Below are 17,608 nucleotides of genomic sequence, written 5' to 3'. Positions count from 1 at the left end.
AGCAGTTGGGAATCTGCACGGTTTTCTGGGCTGTGCGCCGAGCTCGTCAATGCCACAAGAATGACAGGCCTTAGCTTTGAGTCACCAGCTCCCAGGAGCCTCCTCGATCTGACCACTCCTGTCACCCTTCTCATCCCTGCTGTCGCAGCCATCCCAGCTTCCCTCTGTCCAGTCTTGCCACCAGCCATGAAAAATCTCCCATTTGGGGACATTCATCTGGCGCTGTTCATCGTAATGGGGCTGTATCCCCTCTGGGTCCTGGCTTGGCGCCACCAGAGCCCCATTTCCCCAACACGTTCCTGGTGCATCCCTGGTGCTCATGTGCAGGTTGCCCAGACTGATGATGCTGGCAGGGGGGATGAGGTGGCCCAAAAGGAGCATTTTGCAGGGGACCCGCGATGGTGGTGGTGCCAGTGCTCTCAGTGCTCCCAGTGGGGCGGTGCGGGGGCTTCCAGTGCAGAGCAGCTGCATTCTGGCAGCGCCGGAGGCAGGATTCGGGTCAGGACCCTCCACCAGGTCTCCAAGCTAATCATCCTGTGCGTCCCCCCCAGCACTGTCCCCACGCTGCCACCTGCCCAACACCCTTTTGGGTCACTCCTGCCGCCTCCCCGCCTGCCCAAGGCCTCTTAATGAACTAAAAAAGTGATAAATCCCCGGGCGAGCTGGTCACGTGAGGCCAGCAGCCCCCGGGCGCCCCCAGCCCCGACCCCCGCCTCCGGCCCCCGCGCCCCGTAAGCTGACACAGCGTCTCTAAGCGTTAGCAGCTTTGCCTCCTAATAGGATTAGGGAGGTTTAAAACTGTCATTTGAGTGAACTAAACCCCCTGATACTCTGCATTGCACCTTCTTAACCAATTTGCCTTCAATTAGGGTAATTGGGAAACTAGCAAAGAAGTATAGCATTAATATTTTAAAGTGATGAAGCGATTACGGGCCTCGGCCAAGGAAGTAAATCAATTTGCTATCTGCTCCTAAAAGGCAATTATAATCATTTGTCAAATAAGCCTGCTGGCCGTCCCCCCGCCCGCGCGAGCCAACACCTTAAGGCGGTTAGTGGGGCCGGCCCTGCGCATGGCCCGCGCGCCTAAATCCAAATCCCGGCCACGGGCGGGCAGGGCAGCTGGGCCAACGGGCCCCCCAGCTCCGAAAAGTGGCCGGGATGGGCTCTCAACCAGCATGACCCCGCGGGGGGACATGGGGTGACGGTGGCAGGGTGGGGGCTGTGCAGAGGTCTTTGGGGTGAGCAGGTTCTGGGTGCTTGTCTTGCTGTTGGTGTTGAGTTAAGGGGGAACCCTATGGGATTTGGGACAAGCGGCAGAGCCTGGAGGTGCCTTCTTGCTCCTGGTGCCTGCCCATCTCATCTCTGTGCTGCCCTATGCATCTGCATGGGGTACCCGAGGGCCCCCAGGGCCACTCTTGTCCCCTGTGGTGGAGGTTGAAGACACTGAGGGTGACCAGAGCAGGGAACCTGGCTTCCACTGAGCTTTTTCCCCCCAAAATGAGCTGATTTTCACAAGCACTGACTCATGCCCAGCTGAGCACCAGTGCTGGAGTTGCCTGTTTGCACTCCCCAGCCAGTGGCAGCCTATCCCCGTGTGTCGCCCTCCACCCCAGTGATGTCCTAGTGTCCCTAAGGCAGCACGACTGGAAGGTGGGTGCTCCCCTTGCACCCTTATATGGTCCAGAGCAGTGGCAGTGCCCGCGCATCCCCACGTGCCTGCCATTCTGTCCCCCTGGGAATGTCACAACATGGTGACGCACTGGACTTGGTTCCCCGGGGAGAGCAGCTGAAAGGGGAAGCTGTGGGAGGAAGCAGAGCCGCCAGTGCTCGCAGGTGGCAGGAAGGCACTTTCAGAAGAACCTCAAAGCGCACAGAAGAGAAGGGGCAGAGGGAGAGCAAGGGCCCGCGCAATCCTCCCTGCTGGCCACTGTTCTGACAGCCACTGTCCCCACTCCTGGGAGGAGCAGGGACGGCAGTAGCTCCAGCGGCAGTGGCACCACGCAGCCCTTCGCTCTGAGCTGCCTGCAGCCCTGGCGGGACATTGGGATTGCTGCAGCCATCCTGGGGCCTGCCTGGCCTGGAAGCTCCTCTGCTTCACCCCAGGGACAGTGACAACTTGCCCCTGTCACCTGTGTCTGTCCCCACACCGTGTCCCCATGGCCAGTCCTCAGCATCAGCCCTCATGCCCAATGCCCGTGCCTGGTCCTCACATCTGGTCCCTATGTTTGGTCCCCATTCCTGGTCCTCAAGCTCAGTCTTCATGCTCAGTCCCCAGAGCTGGTCCCTATGCCAAGTCTCCATAGCTGGTCCTCATGGCCAGTCCCTATGCCTGGCCCCTGCACCTTGTCCCCATGCCTGGTCCTCATACCCAGTCCTCATAGCTGGACCTCCTCACCAGTGCCCATGACTGGTCCCCTTGCCAAGTCTCCACGCCTGTTTTCTATGCCTGGACTTCATGCCTGGTCCCCATGCCTGTTTCCCATGCCTGGTCTCCACACCTGGCCCCCATGCCTAGTCTTCATGTCTGATCCCCAGGCTTGGTGCTTATGCCCAGTTCCCATAGCTGGCCTGTATGCCCGGTCCCAATTTTTGGCCTCTATGCCTGGTCCTCATGGCAGGTTCTCATGACCAGTCCCCATAAATGGTCCCCATGCCTGGTCTTTGCACCTGGTCCTCAAGCCTGGTCCCCACACTTGGCTCTCCTGCCCAGTCCTCATGTCTGGTCTCTATGCCAAGTCTCCATAGCTGGTCCCCATGCCTGGTCCTCATGGCTGGTCCTCAAGCCCAATCCCCACGCCTGTTCCCCATGGCTGCTCCTTGCACCTAGTCCCTGCTTTTGGTCCCCATGCCTGGTCCTCAAGCTCAGCCCTCATGCCTGGTCCCTACACCAGGTCCCCATATCTGGTCCCCATGTGTGTCCTGATGGCTGGTCCTCATGCCCAGTCCCCATCTCTGTGAGAAGTCTCCATGCGTGGTTCCCATGTCTAGCTCCTATACCAAGTCTCCATGGTTGGTCCCCGTGGTCCCCTGGTCCCTGTCCATCCCCACACCCACAGAGGCCCAGAGTCATCCCACCACCCACTGTTCAATACTGTCCCACTTGGGGGCCACACCAGGGGACTGTCCCCACGTCTCACTAGGGCCACCCAGCACTCCAACTCATTGCACCCCATCCCCACAGGCGCCTCTCCGCAGTACCATGGATGCTCTCCATTCCCAGGAGAAGCTTGGTGGCAAGGGAGAAGCCCAAGGAAATTGTTTCCCTCGCTGTTGCCTCCCCCTCCCACCCCTCTGCCTTTCTTCTCCTCTCTCTGTGTCTCTAATTCTTTTCCTCTCCCATAATGAGGGGATTACAAGGAAAACTCCAGCAGGACGCCTTTGTAGGGAGACAATCCCAGCAGCGAAGGCAGTTCCCGTCTTTGTCCATCCCCAGACCCCCCCGGCCCTGGCGCTGGAGGGACATTTAGAGCAATTACTTGTCCAGAAAGTAACTGTCAATCATTCTTAAAGGGGAAGGCCTCCAATTAATAACCTCGTCTTAATCCTTTGGACTCATTTCCAATCTGCAGGGCCCGGTGACATCTGCAACACTAAATAAAGATTCTCCGGAGCCTTAGCAGCGCGGTTCTGTGACAAATAAGAAGACTAGAGGGAACTTTGGCTGCCAAGCTGCAAGATTGGTGAGGTTGAGCCGCTTGTTTGGTTCCCGGGAGGCACCATCAAAGTTAAATACTCCTGGAAAGGCCAAGTTGGGCCCAGCAGGTAACACAGCCGCAGGCGGATTCGGGGAGCGCGGGTGGGAGCTGGGGACCGAGGAGCGCTGCTCCCATCGATGCTGGGAAAAACGCACTCAGAAAACCCCGTGAAAAGCAGAATCACCCATGTGCTGAAGCTCAGGGGCATTCGGCTCCGAACTCGGCATTCGGGAATGCTTGGGACACCCAGGTGACGAGTGATGGGCTCTGAAGGGCAATAATGTTAAATAATGTTATTTATTCGCCCCAAGCATTTGCTGCTTCCCCCCAGTCTGGACAGGGAGATGTTTTGCACCGCTTGGCTGGGTCTCTGCACTGCCTTTTTTTGCTTTTTTGTTGTTTCTTTAGAAAAAAAAAAAAAAAAAAAAAGGTCTAAGGTCTGCTCTTCTGCTCCTTTCTAAAACTGCAGACGGGGGAAAAGTGTGTTTAAGAACAAAGCCGAACGGAGGAAAACCTGTCAGAGACTTTGTGCCTTGGCAGTTTTTCCCTTCCAGTTTAAAAGCTTAAGAGCTTAAACCCCCCAAATTGTGACCACCAAGGCCACAGGAAACTGTGGGATGCACCGGAGAGAAGGAACCAGCTCCTCCCGATGCATCATCCACTTGGAGTTGGGGAATTCTCCCTTTTTTCCCGGGAGATTGCCTAAAATGCTTCAAAAAAACATCAGTTTCATCCCTTGAGGGTGATTTTCTAAAGGCTGTGGACAAACATGTTGGCCCAGGGTAGGTAGCCCAGGAAGGGGCTGGGCTGCAGGCCTGACCCATAAGGGGGCCATACAGACCCCTATGTGTTCCTTAAGTTCCTATCTGCTGGCGGCCACAATGCGGACAGAGCCAGGGATTTCTGGCCTTCCTGAAGGCGCTGGGAAGCTGGGGATGCTCTTGCGTTTTGCAATTGCAGATGGGAAGGAAATAGGAGAAAGGGGGGGCAATGGGGACCCTCCCAGTCACCCCCACTGCCACCCACAAACAAAGAGCCCAGGAAACACGACCTTGCCAGGGGCAAGCAATAGCCATGGTTTTCCCAGAGCAGGGCCAGAGCTGCCAGACCCGGGATGCCCAGTTTCTTCTTTCCCTTTTTTATGTTATTTTTTTAATTCCCTCCAATCCCTCTTCCCGCTCCAGGGATGAGTTAGGCCCTTCCTTCTGGGTGGGATTTGGGGGCTTCCTTTGCTTTTGCCAGGTGGGTGTCCCAGGCCTAGAGCTCAAACATTGCCAGGTGCCTGGGCCCCACTGCTCCATCTCACCCCATTCCTCCCTATAGCCCTATATCCCCCCGTCAACCCATGTTGTCCCATCCCTTTCATTCCCTCCTGCTCTTCTCTCCATCCAATCCTATCCCTCCCCTTCTCTCCTTTCCAGCTGGCCCCATCCCAGGGCATCGCTGAGCGAGCAGGGACTGGGGGGCTCCCTGGGGACCAGAGGATTCTGCGAGGCCAGGGGGCTCTGCAGGGCTCTGGGGGGGACCAGGGGGCTCTGGGGGGCTCTGGGGGCTCTGGGGGGCCGGGAGGCTCCGTGCGGCCCTGTGGGCACTGGGTTCACGTGGCCTCTACATTCTCTGCCTTCCCTTGCAGATGATGCTCCACGCCAATGCCAAGAGGGTGAGCAAGAGCGGCACCGGCCCCCGACCCCCTGCCCGGACACACTGCCCCCCCCAGCCCAGCCCGCATGCCCAGTGACACCAGGAGGTGACAAACCCTGCATGCACGTGCTATGTGCGCAGGCTTTGCCAATGCAGTGCCATTGTGCGTGGCGCTGCACGTGGTCACACACGGACCGTGTGCATGGGCGCTGCACGAGCAAGGGCTGAGATCGCAGACCCCCTCACGCGCTGCATGCACAGACACCACGTCCACACCGTGCATTGCACACATGACCCCCCGCTCACACCGTGCACTGCACATGCAGACCCCATGCTCGTGCCATGCACTGCACACAGGCACAGCCCTCATGCTGCCCGCAAGCACAGAGCTCTTGCTGTGCACACCGAGCACTGCGCCCTGCACGAGCGCTGCGCGCTGCACACGCTGTGTGCACCCATGGACACTGCACACCAGCACTAGGCACCCACTACATGCATTACATACCCTGCACCCGCAGGCCCCATGGGCACGGCGGTGCAAGCAATGCAGCCTGTGTGTTCCACACATGTTGCATGCACAGACAGAGTGCAGGGGACCACAAAGACACCTCAGGTGCTGTGCACACCGACACTGCACCACACGCACACTGCACGCAATGCAATGCTGCACCATGCTGCTACTCCAATTTATCCCAAGGTTTCTGCCAAATTATCACAGCAGACAGGCAAGGCCACCAGCATCTGCTGCAAGCACCTTTTCCTGGGCAGAAATACTGCAGGATTATGTATTTCTGCCTGATTTTCCATGTTTGACTAGATGCCTATGGTGGAAAGGGGCCTTTAATCCCTAGCAAATACTGCCGAAAGATTGCAGATACAGGATAAAAAGCTTAAAGATGAAATGTTGCAAGGGTTGAAAACACTTATCAACCTGCAGAACCAGGTTATTAGCTGGGGGTGGGTGTGTGGTGCTCCAGACGGCTTCATCCCCACACTCCGGGTCACATGCCAGCAGGTGACACCGATTCCTGCTAGGATTTACCTTCGGGATCAGGAATTTAGAGCCATCTACATCTTTGCATTCCCATTTTAAATGTGGGATACCAAAACAATGCTCAGGAAAGAAATGGGTTTAATAGTAGCTCCATTTTGCCTGTGGCACCTTGGTGCTTGGAAGAAGGCATTGCGGGGTGAGTCCTGAACCAAGGAAGGGAGAGGTCTAGGGAGAACCATGGGGCTGGGAGGACTCTGGGGCTGTGGGGCCGGCAGCGCAGCCCCGTGTAAATCCTCTTGGGTAACGGCACACCGGGCCGCCGTGGGATCAACATGCCAGCCGCAGAGAGGATTAGGCCTTTGCATAACAGAATAAAGAGCCCGTGTGGAGGGGCTGCACACCCCGCTCCAGAGCCGCTTGCTCCCGTCCCCCTTGGGTGGCCACAGGATTGGCTCACTTGGGTGCCCTGGGTGGGTGCTGGGTGCTCGTGGTGCTGCGCCGGCCACGCTGGGTGCAGGGGGTGCAGTGGGTGCAAGGGACACACTGGGTGCAAGAGGTGTTTTGGGTGCAAGGGGTGCGTTAGGTGCAGGGGGTTCATTGGGTCCAAGGAGTGCTTTAGGTGCAGGGGATGCACTGGTGCAAGGGATGCTCTAGGTGCAGGGGGTGCATTGGGTGCAGTGGTGCCTCGGTGTAGGGGGTCCCCGGGTCCATCAGCAGGGCCGGGCTGGATGTTGCAGCCAGCACCGAACAGAGGTTGGTGCAAAAGGAAATTTGGTCTGCAAACACCACACTCCAGCACTGCTGACCGAGGCAGCCCAGTGCATCATGCCACCTGTCCGCCACGACCCATCCGTCGCCGCTGTCCTCTCGGCAGGTGCCAGCATGTTCCTGAACAAGTGCGAGGGTGAGCTGGGTGAGCTGCGCAAGGCGGGCGACGGCGAGGCCACGCCACCAGCCACTGCCGAGGACGAGCAGCCCAAAAAGAAGCACCGCAGGAACCGCACCACCTTCACCACGTACCAGCTGCATGAGCTCGAGCGCGCCTTTGAGAAGTCCCACTACCCTGATGTCTACAGCCGCGAGGAGCTCGCCATGAAGGTCAACCTGCCCGAGGTCCGCGTGCAGGTAGGGAGGCAGAGCCTGTTGGGGTAAGGTTGGGGCTGGCGATGCCACCACCTCTGCTGGGCAAGGGCTTTCTCAGCACTGAGAATGAACAGAGATGGAACCCTGATGGAGACAGAGGAGTTAGAGGCCGGAGGTGGTTTCTCTCTTCCTGAGTTGCCAGGATCATCCTTTGGCCAAGGGGACACAGGGAGGTGAGGTTGTAAAGCCCCTGATCCCTCCTGCCATGGGATGGGAAGCCACGAGGACAGGGACAGGCTGGTAGCTGCCTGTGAAGCCAGAGCAGCTCATGGTGCTCAGGTTGGACAGATGAAGGGCGGAAGGAAAATGGAAGGAAAGGGAAAGGAAATTGAAGAATGACTGGGAGAAGGACAAAGAATTGATCTCCTTACAAATGCACTGAGTCTTCTAGGCCTCAACCTCATCCCTTCTGGCATCCACCTGGGAGGTCCAACAGGGTCTCCTCCATGGAGCAATCTGAGCAACAATCAGTTTGCACCAGTGAATCCCAGTACCTGTGATCTGCCTGTGGGAGATAGCCCCCACCTCTACCCAGTGGTTGATATTTCCTGTCTATTTGCATTACGGGATGGAGGACACCTCTCCCCTTGCTTGACCTCGGCTCCACGTCCCTGTGGGCTCTGGGGATGCGGTGGCCAGCACATGTCCTGCTGGTGGCCCCATGTGGTCTTTGGGCTCCAGCTCTCTCTATTCCTTTCCCTGCAGGAGGTCGGATCCCTCAGGGATCCCCGCTAGGAGCCAGGAGTATGAAGGCGGAGCAATGTCATGACAAGTGTCATAATAGCACAGGGGACACCTGATGTAGGGGCACCCTCCAGCGAACACCCTGTATGGGCCACCCTGCATGGGGTGAGGGACAGTTCACAGAGCGGGGGACACTGTGCCTGGGCCACTGCACACAGGGCACACTGAGTACAGTGCTGCCTCCCCTATGTCACCGTCCCCGCTCTGCCTTTGCAGGTCTGGTTCCAGAACAGGAGAGCCAAGTGGCGGCGGCAGGAGAAGATGGAGGCAACTTCCATGAAGCTCCATGACACCCCCGTGCTCTCTTTCAACCGACCGCCCATGACGGCCAACGTGGGCCCCATGAGCAACTCGCTGCCGCTGGACCCGTGGCTCACATCGCCCATCGCCGGGGCCACCTCGGTACACAGCATTCCTGGGTTTATGGGTGCCCCGCAGGCGCTGCAGCCACCCTATGGCCCCCACTCCTTCCTCAACGCCCCACCAGGCATGGCGCAGGGCATGGCACCCGTGGCCCCCACCGCCTACCAGTGCGGCCCCCCCTTTGTGGACAAGTACCCGCTGGAGGATGTCGACCAGCGCAGCTCCAGCATCGCCGCGCTGCGCATGAAAGCCAAGGAGCACATTCAGACCATTGACAAAACCTGGCAGCCCATTTGATGAACGTTCCCTTCCGCCCTGTGTGGCCTGACCCGGTCCCCCACCCACCCAGCCTCTGGTCCCTGCCATCTGCTGTGGGTCACCCCCAGGGTGGACCAGGCGGGTGACGTCAGGATGGCCACGCGGGACAGTGCTGAGGGCAGAGATACTGTCACCAGCAGCGACAGGGAGGCCAAAGGCTGGAGACACCCTGGCAGCCTTCCAAAGCCCCTCGGTGGAGCCTCTGGGCTCCTTGGACCGTGCTGGAGGGTGCCGAAAGCATCCGGAGCCAGAATGACGGCCCCATCTGTGGACCAGTGACACCTTCTATCCGAGTGTGTCCCCCTCCCCGGCCACCAGTAGTGAGGGAACAGCACTGATCTGGCTCAGCCCTCCTGGAGCCACTAGGAAGGGCGGGATTTTTCCCTTCCCCCTCCCTTTATTATTAATTTTCTTTTTTTTTATGCCGCAGATTTCAACAAAAAATGAATGAGAAATGCTCTAGTTTCATAGGGAATCCGGGGCAGGTGGTGGCAGTGGGGGTTATTATTTTTTTTAGCAGTGTCGGGGCCGGTAGAAGCAACGGCCCCGCGGTATCGATTGTATCCAGAGTAAAGAGCTGAGAGGATCCACCCCGCGTCTCTGCGCCGGGGCCACCGGAGCCGGAGCTCCCGGCGGGGGGGATGGTGAACCCCGGCGTCCCCCCCATGTCGCGGCGGGGGGGACGCGCCAGCTGCGGGGCGCGGGGGCCACCGCGGGAGTCACTGCGACGGGTGAGGGGGGCGCTGACGGGAGGGGTCACTCTGCAGCACCCAGTGTCCCCCCCCCGCCCCGGCTCAGCAAGGTCCCTCCCGCCTCCGCGCTGGGGGCGATGGCGGCTGGGGGGGAACATGGGGGTGGCCTTGTCGTGGCCGCTGTCACCTCGCCGGCTGCTTGTCAAGGAGAATCTGCCCGACCGTCACTCTAGGGCGGCGCGGGGGGAGCTCTGCCCTCCCTAATTGCTGCGCGCTGTAATTACTCCGGGACCCAGCTGGGGCGGCTGGAGGGGCCCCGCTGCCATTGGGGCGGGGGATGAGGGAAAAGCCCGACGAGACACGACTGTTACGGAGCGAAATGCAACGTTGCCCCCCGTAAAATTTTCCAACTCAGCACCCAAGGACTTGCCAGCTCTGCACGGCCCCCCGCCTCCATGGGTTTCACCCCTATCTCTCACCCTGAGGAGGCGGGGACCCAAATCCCGGTGGCCTCGGGGTCGGGCAGGAGAGCCAGAATGCCACCAGGTCTGGCACGCCACTGACCCCAGTGAGACCCGGCTCCTCGTCCCTTATGTGCCCCGCCTCCCCCGTCCCCGTCCACCCCCCCGCTGGTGTTCGTCTGCTTCGTTAGTGACAATTAAACCCTTAACAAGTCATTAGACGCATAATCGATGGTCGCCCTGCTCGACAGAGCTTGGCGGGGCTGCGGCAAGAGGCGCGCGGCAGCGGTGGCAGCAGGGACATAATGCAGCAAAGGCCGCGGAAGTAATGGGGTCTGGGGCAAGCAGGGGCCGCGCTCGGGGGAGGCTGCCGCCTTCACAGGCCATAATTGGAGCGGCCGGCGCCGGACAGGGCGCCCCTCGGCCGCCAACAAAAGCCGCACAGCGCAGGGACCCCCTCCCCGCATCCCTGCCCCCATTAATTGGTGCCTAATTGGGGCCGTGGACCCCCCCGGCCCAACCCAAGGGCACAGGGTTGCACATGGGGGAGCGCAGGGATGCAGCTCCCGCCGTGCCTCTTGGCAGGTTGGGGGTTTATGCAAATTATTCAAATGAGCTAATTTGCATGGGGCAGAGCAGGGGTGGTGGCAAAGTCATACTAGGGTGGGGGAAGCCTGGCTAGGGTGACATCGGAGACGTCCCATCGCCACCATCCTCGCACAAGGCTGGAATCACTGTAACGTCAGGTCCTCCAGAGGAGCTAATTAGTGCAGTCATTAGCAGCTCCGAGATGCATCCTCTTAATGGGGGTGCCCCAATGTGACAGATAGGGCCACATGTACCCCTGTCCCAGGGACAGCCCAGCTCGGTGCAGAGACCTTCATTCTCTTCCATGGCAATAAAAGAAGTTTCTTGCTCCGGGGTATGAAGCCAAGTGTCCTGCAGCAGTCTTGTTTGCTGGTGGGGGCACCCACTCCCTTCCCAGTCCCCACAGAGCTGAGCTGTCTGCCTTGCACTTTTATTGACATTCTTCCCCATTTTGGCGCCAAGTAAGCAGCCCCCAGGCCCTTTGCAACATGCTGGCACAGACGCACGTGTCTCGTTCCTAGGCGGGGAGGGCACGCACTTGAGGAAACCCAACCCCAAATACTTTTTTTTTTTTCCCTTGCATTCTGCCCTGGCCCAGTCCTGCCGTCAGGGTCTTACTGGGAGCTCTGGGGTGTCTGACACCTCTCCCAGCCTCAGCTGCTGGCATCGTGCACTCACAGGGCAGGAGCCTCCCCGCTCCCACCCCCTTAATCCCCTCCCTTGGGTTTTGCCCCCTAATCTGATTATTTCTCTCTATTTCTCCTAGGCCTTAAAGACCCCAGTCTCGCCCCAGCGTGGCGCCTCATGCGCCGCTGAGCTGCTGTGCTTGGGCACTCTGTCCCGCTGCACCCACAGGGACGGTCCTGTGTCCTCAGCTGCCCACCCACCTGCAGGAGCCCTGTGTCACCTATGCCATGTGGTGCTAGGGGACGCGGGGCTGCAGATGTCCCATGCACGGGGCTGACACTGGCCTGAGCGTCACCGTGGGGTGGGGGACATGCTGTCCTTCTACAGGGAGTGCACGCCGGGGGTGTCGGGGCTCGGGGTCTCCTCAGGGGTGTTCAGCCAGTGAGCACCAGTGGCCACCCAGCTTCCTGGGAGTGAGTCGGACAGGGGGCTGCCGGAGGCCTCGGAGCCCAGCGGTGAGACGGATGCATCCCGGGCAGCGTCCCCATCCCCAAGCCGCAGGTTGAGCTTGGCGATGAGTGGCTTGCCCACATTCACCATCCGCCTCTCCTCCACAAAGTCCTCCATGCCACAATACCGGTACTGCAGGCACACGGTGAACGCCAGCTCCTGCTGCAGAGCACCAGTGGCACGGAGCTTGTGGGGACAATGTGGCCCTGACACTGCCACCAGGGCTGGGACAGTGTGAGGACTGGCAGAGGACAGTGACCAGGCGGTGGCAGTGTCACTGTCTCCCAGCCCTTACCCGCAGTTTCTGCAGACCGCAGAGCCGGCTGTAGAGGCAGCAGGAGGGGACATTGTGGCTCCAGGTTGGGGACAGCGGGCTACCCACCTCCTCAGGGCTCTCCTTGTTGGTGAACTTGAGATCCGCGTCCAGCTCCTGCCGCAGACAAGGGTTGGCCGTTACAACCACTGAGGGACAATGGGGCCCTGTCCAACACCATCAGTGGACAGCCACGTGGTTCGGAAGGGAGCTCCCACCTCCGGCATGTCCGTGAGCTTGGCCTCGCACTTGGCGATCTCCTTCGGGGTGGCCACGATGCGAGTGTAGATGATCATAATGTTGGAGAACTCAGCAGCAAAGCCCAGCTGGACAGTGATGCCACAGTCGAAGCGGAGGTGTCGGCTTTCTGGCAGGACTGCAGAGACGCCAAGCGTGGGGCCAGGACCTCCAGGGATGCTCACGGAGACCTCGTGGCTCCCGGCTGCACACACTGGGGCGAGGTGGCTATGACACTCACCGTGGGCCTTGGCCCACTGCAGATTCCTGACGGAGGACTCGTCCTGGCCCTCAGCTGGCCGGATGGGGTCCGTGAGGGCCCGTCTCTCCGAGAGGTTGCTGCGCAGCTCCAGGGCTTGCCGGCCCCGCGTGATCTCCAGTGTGCCCATGTCTGCAGGGGGAGGAGACAGTTGGAGGGGCCATGAGCCTTGCCGGTTGCTCCCCCATCTCTTGCCACTCACCCTCGGCCACCTTGTCCAGCAGCACTGTGATCTTCTCATCTTCCATCAGCCAGCGCTTCAGGAAGCTCACGAAGATGCCGTTGGAGAGCTCGCCCTGGCTGAGCTCGTAAGCTTCGGCATCAGCGCAGCTGGGAGAGCAGTGAGCAGGTGCAACTTCCATCACTGGGGCCCTCCTGTCCCCATGACATTACCCAAGGAACCAACCCTTGATCCGGAGCTGCGTCCCCAGCATGAGGCTGGATCCAGACTCAAGCCCCAGAGCTGGACACATCACATCCAACAGCCAAGCCAGGATGAGGTGGGAGCCTTGGCTGGATGGTGGACACTTACAGCACTGTCAACCCAAATCCTTATGCTCCAGAGGACCCTCGCTACTGAGATTCCCTTGGACACCATCAACCCAAGCACCACTGTGAGCTTCTCCCTTCCTACTAAGAAATTTCGGGCCAAGACTTTCCCTCACCCATCCTAGAGTCAATGCTCTGACCAGAAGGGAGCCAGTATGACCTGGAGCACAGAGGATCATGTCCCACCAGCCTCAAAACAAGGCAGGACCCAAGGAAAGCTGCCTGGACTCAGGTATCCTCGGGGGATGGAGGAGACCTACGTGGCATAGCCGAAGACAATGTTGGCCGTGACTTGCAGCGCCCCGACCTGTGGGATGATGTCGTCATTGAGGTTCCTGGAAGAGACAGGCTGCTGAGACTCACACAGTGGGTGGTGAGACACCAGGGGCATCTACAGCCCCTGGATGCAGCAGGGCAGTCCCTTGCTGGCTAAAGCAAACCCCAGGACAGGCTCTCATTTGCCTCTCATTTGTCCTGCCCAGGTGCCCCCGCAGGCAGGACGCGTCACCTCTTGCGGCACATGTCGAGCAGGAAGATGTTGAGGGCTGTGTGGCGCTGCTGCATGCTCCGCAGCACACGCTGCACGCACAGGCAGTGAGCTGACGTGTAGGAACTGGGCGCGTCGATGGGCACCATGAAGCTGTTGCCGAAGTTCTCGTAGCCATGCCCGGCATAGTAAAGCAAACCTGGCAGAAGGACAAGAACCTGTTTGTTACCCTCACTCCTCTCATGTCCCCATTTTTCAGGACCTCCTTCAAAGGCCTGATGCCACCACATATCTCAGCAAACCACTCTGCGATGCCATCCCTGTTCCCATTCCATTATCATGGAAGAGTAACGTCCATCTACCCCGAGCCCTTGCCCCTACGGTATGGTTCAGGAGCCACCATACCGTAGACGCCCTTGTCCAGGAGCAGGAGGAACTCGTTGACGGCCATCTGCATCTCAGCCTTGCACAGGTCCAGCAGCGAGACCACCTTGAAGTCGAGCTGCCGGAGGAGGTTGCTCAGGGCGTGCACGTCCACCATGGGTGCCTTCAGGTGCTTGTGGTGCACGTAGTGCATGTTGCCGATCAGCAGTGCCACTTTGTCGGTGGCTGGCAGGGCAGGAGAGGGACACGTGGGGGACAGAGTCAGGGAGATTCCCTTGTCCCTGCCAAAGTGACACCTTGTTCTGTCTGGTACCCCTGTACACGGCTCTCTGTTCGGGTCTCCCCAGGGTGCTACACCCAAAGCTCTGCATGCCCAAGCCCAGATGAGCAGATGAGACCCTGCAGCATGGGCAGGACAGTGACAGCCCCAGCATCACCAAACCACTTGGGATTGGTCGTTTCCTGGAAGAATTTCTTTTACCATACAGCTGGCCAGGGTTACAGTGCTCCGGAGCACCTGGAAAGACAGAACCATGGGTGACACCGCATCCTTGGGGGCTCTCCTGGAGGGGACAACCATCCGAAGATGAACCAGCAGGGCCAGAGCCTGCGCCTACCTCCATCCCCATCCGGCCAGGACCCTCCGGAGGTGAAGAGCCGCGGGCCTGTGGTGATGCAAAGCGGGAAGTCAGGGAGTGTTGAGGGGCCGAGGGGCACTGAGGAGGCCGGTGGATTTTGGGCAGACCTCGACACTGCATGGGGATGTGCTGGAGCAATTCCGGCACTGCACTGTGCATGGTGACCGTCATGTCCCCAAGCGCGGCTGGAGCCCCTCACTGAATGCAGAGCACCCAGGGGAGGCACTGGGGGAGCTTTGCAGGGACATGGGGCGAGCTCGGCCAGGCACACGGCCAGCATGTTGGAACAGGAGGGGATGGAGGTTGTCACTTCTCAGAGGGGGCTGTCACCCCGCTGGGAGCCTGCCCTGGCTGTGACCGTGCTGAGCCCTCACCGATCTCCACCTCCACCTCCCGGCTCCACACCTCGTGGAAGAGGTTGAAAACGCGGCACGAGTAGCTGCCCCTCTCAGCCGTCGTCACCAGTTTCACCTGCCAGAGCAGACAGAGCTGGGGCCCTCCGACTGCAGGGCACAGCCCAGGGTGGGCAGGGGGCTCTGCAGGGGTACCTGGAGCTGGGGCGCCCGTGCACCCTCCACAGGCTGCCGGTTCCTGAACCACTGGTACTGGGGGGGCGGATTGCCCATGGCTCTGCACTCCAGCAACAGCGTGTCCCCTTCGGCCAAGCGGCACGGCTGGGGCTGCCACAGGATCTGCAGCCCCACCATGGTCGGGCAGTAGCCACTCACTGGAGAGGAGATGAGGCACCAAATCAATCACTCGGGCACAGACGGGCACAATGGAGTCCTTGGGGTGTGCTGGGCTCCCTGGCTTGGTGCAAGGATGCTCAGCGTGTGAGGCAGAGCCTCGGGCTGAAATGCTGGGGCACGTCCATTCAGGCTCCAAACGCCACCCAGGGGTGTTGGGACATGCCATGCCAGGGCTGGCCACAAGTCAGTTGGCACTAGGAGGACATAGGACGCAGCACAACCAGCTCCACCATGGCACCACCGTCCCATCAAGCCCCATGGCTGGGGCTTGGCATCAAGCAATGCCCACCGGGAAACACATGGAGACGGAGATCTCAGGACCCACCTGAGCTGGGGCTGCTGCTCCTCTCAACCTGGACGTGGGCCCACCTGGAGAAGGTGTAGTTGACCCCACAGTTGACACGGCAGATGTACCAGCCGGGCTGGCCTTGCGGGGTGCCCGTGTCAACCACTAGCTCTGGGGCTGTGGCTCCGGGCAACTAGAAGACACCAAGGAGACACCAGGGACTAAGAATTTAGACAGCTCCGGTCAGGTGCTCTATCCCACCCATCCATCCATCCTGTCAGAAGCTGGTCAAGAGAAGACTGAGGAGCCTTTCCTGTAGCTTGGGCCCAGGATCCCCGGGGGAACTTGCCCAAAGGCACTGTGTGTGCCAAGAGTGAGGTTGAGCCTGTCCCGGTGTCCCCAGCCCCGGGCGGCCTCACCTCCTGCTTCCCGCAGAACCACTGGTAACTGAGCCCTGGGGGGCCGCTCGCCCAGCACATCAGAGCCACCCGCGTCCCCTCTGCCACCGTGTGCGACTCCGGCTGCACTGTGATGCGGATTGTGTCTTGGACTGTGGGAGAGGAGAGGAGCATCTAGGCTGGCTGAGAGCTCTGCACCATCCCACGCCATCCTGTCACCTGCTGCCCCATCCCAGCTCATCCTGGGGTCGGACTTGGCCACCTTGCCTGGGACTAGATGATCCCTAGAGAACCCTTCTAATCTCAACCATTCTGTGATTCTGTAATCCTGTCCCACCCCATCCTGTCCCATCCTCTTGTACTCCATCCGATCCCAGTCATCTCATCCTATGCTATCCCATCCTGTCCCATCGTGTCCTGTCCACATGTCCTCCTTGTCCTATCTTCATCTCATCCCATCCTGCCCCATCCCATATTTTCCCATCCCATCTCACCCTGACCCATTCCAACCATCCTATCACACTCTGTCCCACCCCACCCCATCCCAATCCCACCCCGTCCCACCCCAGCGAGGGCCCCATCAGCAGGAAGAGCTGCCCCTCCTCTATCCATCTTTCTTCTGCCAAAGCCCCATCCCCACGTCCAGGCTCCATGAGGCCCCACGAGCTGTCCATACCAGCACTGCTGAGGACCTGGCAGGCCTGTGTGTGCCCCATCTTGTCGAGGCAGCCCAGCAGGTACTTGAGGCTGCAGTCCCGCTCGGCCAGCAGCTGCAGGAGACACTGTGTGGGGCTGCCGCGGGGCTCCAGCACCTTCAGCGAGCACATCTCCAGCTCCTCCTCACTGCAAAGCCCCAGCAATCAGCACCCACGGGCCCACACAGGCACCTGGGCAGGATGGGACCCTCCATGGGGTCCAGCAATGCACACACACTGTTTTTTGCATTTTGCCACATGGAGCTGGGACAGGCTGGAGTCCCCAAGCCATCCACGAGATGTCACTCGTGCAGGGATGGACCTGGCTGCTGCCCATGGTCCCCGTGGCCCTACCTGCATTTGAAGCGCTTCTCGGCCCCGGCCACCTCTGCCAGCTTGCGCCAGCCCCGGCTGGCAGTGTCCAGGAGCTCACAGAGCCGGGCCACCACGTCCTCGCCCAGCGAGCCCACGGACATGCTCCAATCAGCCATCTCGGCAGGTACCCTGCTCCAGCACCACGTGGCACACCAGCCACCGGCTGCCTACGGCTGCAGAGGGAATCATGACCAGGATAACGTGACGGGCACCTTCACCCTTCCTACATGGAAACCACCCTGCTTGGCCCCAGCTTGGGGGTGGCACCGGGGACTGGGTTCCTTCCTGCCCCTGGGTCCCTTTCTCCCTCCCCACCCACACATGCTGGTGGTGGCAGGTGGCGTTGGAGCCAGGGAGCAGCAGGGGCTTGATCAGGAGGGCAGAGACTCACTTGCCACCCAGCACAGTGCTTTAGTGGCCCAGGGGGAGAAAAGGCCTGGGCGCGGGGGTGGGGGTAGCAAG

At 60.0% G+C, this 17,608-nt stretch overlaps 2 protein-coding genes across 2 annotated transcripts; one reads left to right on the top strand and one right to left on the bottom strand.

Annotated features, from left to right (window-relative positions):
• The first annotated feature begins 7,212 nt into the window (after positions 1–7,212).
• Positions 7,213–8,877, top strand: RAX2 (retina and anterior neural fold homeobox 2). The gene is made up of 2 exons (XM_010221773.2): positions 7,213–7,455; positions 8,434–8,877. The coding sequence occupies exons 1-2, from the start codon at positions 7,213–7,215 to the stop codon at positions 8,875–8,877; spliced, it is 687 nt and encodes a 228-aa protein (XP_010220075.1).
• Positions 8,878–11,647: 2,770 nt separating this feature from the next.
• Positions 11,648–17,270, bottom strand: LOC104574517 (mucosa-associated lymphoid tissue lymphoma translocation protein 1). Its single transcript, XM_088535055.1, has 16 exons — positions 17,126–17,270; positions 16,753–16,919; positions 16,098–16,228; positions 15,718–15,871; positions 15,192–15,370; positions 15,018–15,114; positions 14,623–14,670; positions 14,487–14,522; positions 14,027–14,230; positions 13,643–13,820; positions 13,395–13,469; positions 12,788–12,915; positions 12,568–12,717; positions 12,308–12,465; positions 12,072–12,206; positions 11,648–11,938 (listed from the first exon to the last, which is right to left on the bottom strand). Exons 1-16 carry the CDS (start codon positions 17,260–17,262, stop codon positions 11,648–11,650), a joined length of 2,268 nt encoding a protein of 755 aa, XP_088391181.1. The 5' UTR covers positions 17,263–17,270.
• Positions 17,271–17,608: the final 338 nt, after the last annotated feature.

The sequence above is a fragment of the Tinamus guttatus genome, unplaced genomic scaffold (assembly GCF_059628265.1).
Source record: "Tinamus guttatus ecotype Peru unplaced genomic scaffold, ASM5962826v1 Tinamus_guttatus_pri_ptg000610l, whole genome shotgun sequence".
NCBI classification, from domain to species: Eukaryota; Metazoa; Chordata; class Aves; order Tinamiformes; family Tinamidae; genus Tinamus; species Tinamus guttatus.
The sequence above is the reverse complement of the archived record's forward strand: the minus strand, read 5'-3'. Positions and strand labels throughout refer to the sequence as shown.

Bases quoted from the DNA above. Each gene is read 5' to 3' on its own strand.
- RAX2 (XM_010221773.2), top strand. From the start codon at position 7,213: ATGTTCCTGAACAAGTGCGAGGGTGAGCTGGGTGAGCTGCGCAAGGCG. The intron at 7,456-8,433 runs GTAGGGAGGCAG...CTGCCTTTGCAG, and splicing joins TGCCCGAGGTCCGCGTGCAG to GTCTGGTTCCAGAACAGGAG.
- LOC104574517 (XM_088535055.1), bottom strand. From the start codon at position 17,262: ATGGCTGATTGGAGCATGTCCGTGGGCTCGCTGGGCGAGGACGTGGTG. The intron at 15,115-15,191 runs GTACCCCTGCAG...CTGCTCTGGCAG, and splicing joins CACGGGCGCCCCAGCTCCAG to GTGAAACTGGTGACGACGGC. The intron at 11,939-12,071 runs GTAAGGGCTGGG...GGTGCTCTGCAG, and splicing joins GCGGTCTGCAGAAACTGCGG to CAGGAGCTGGCGTTCACCGT.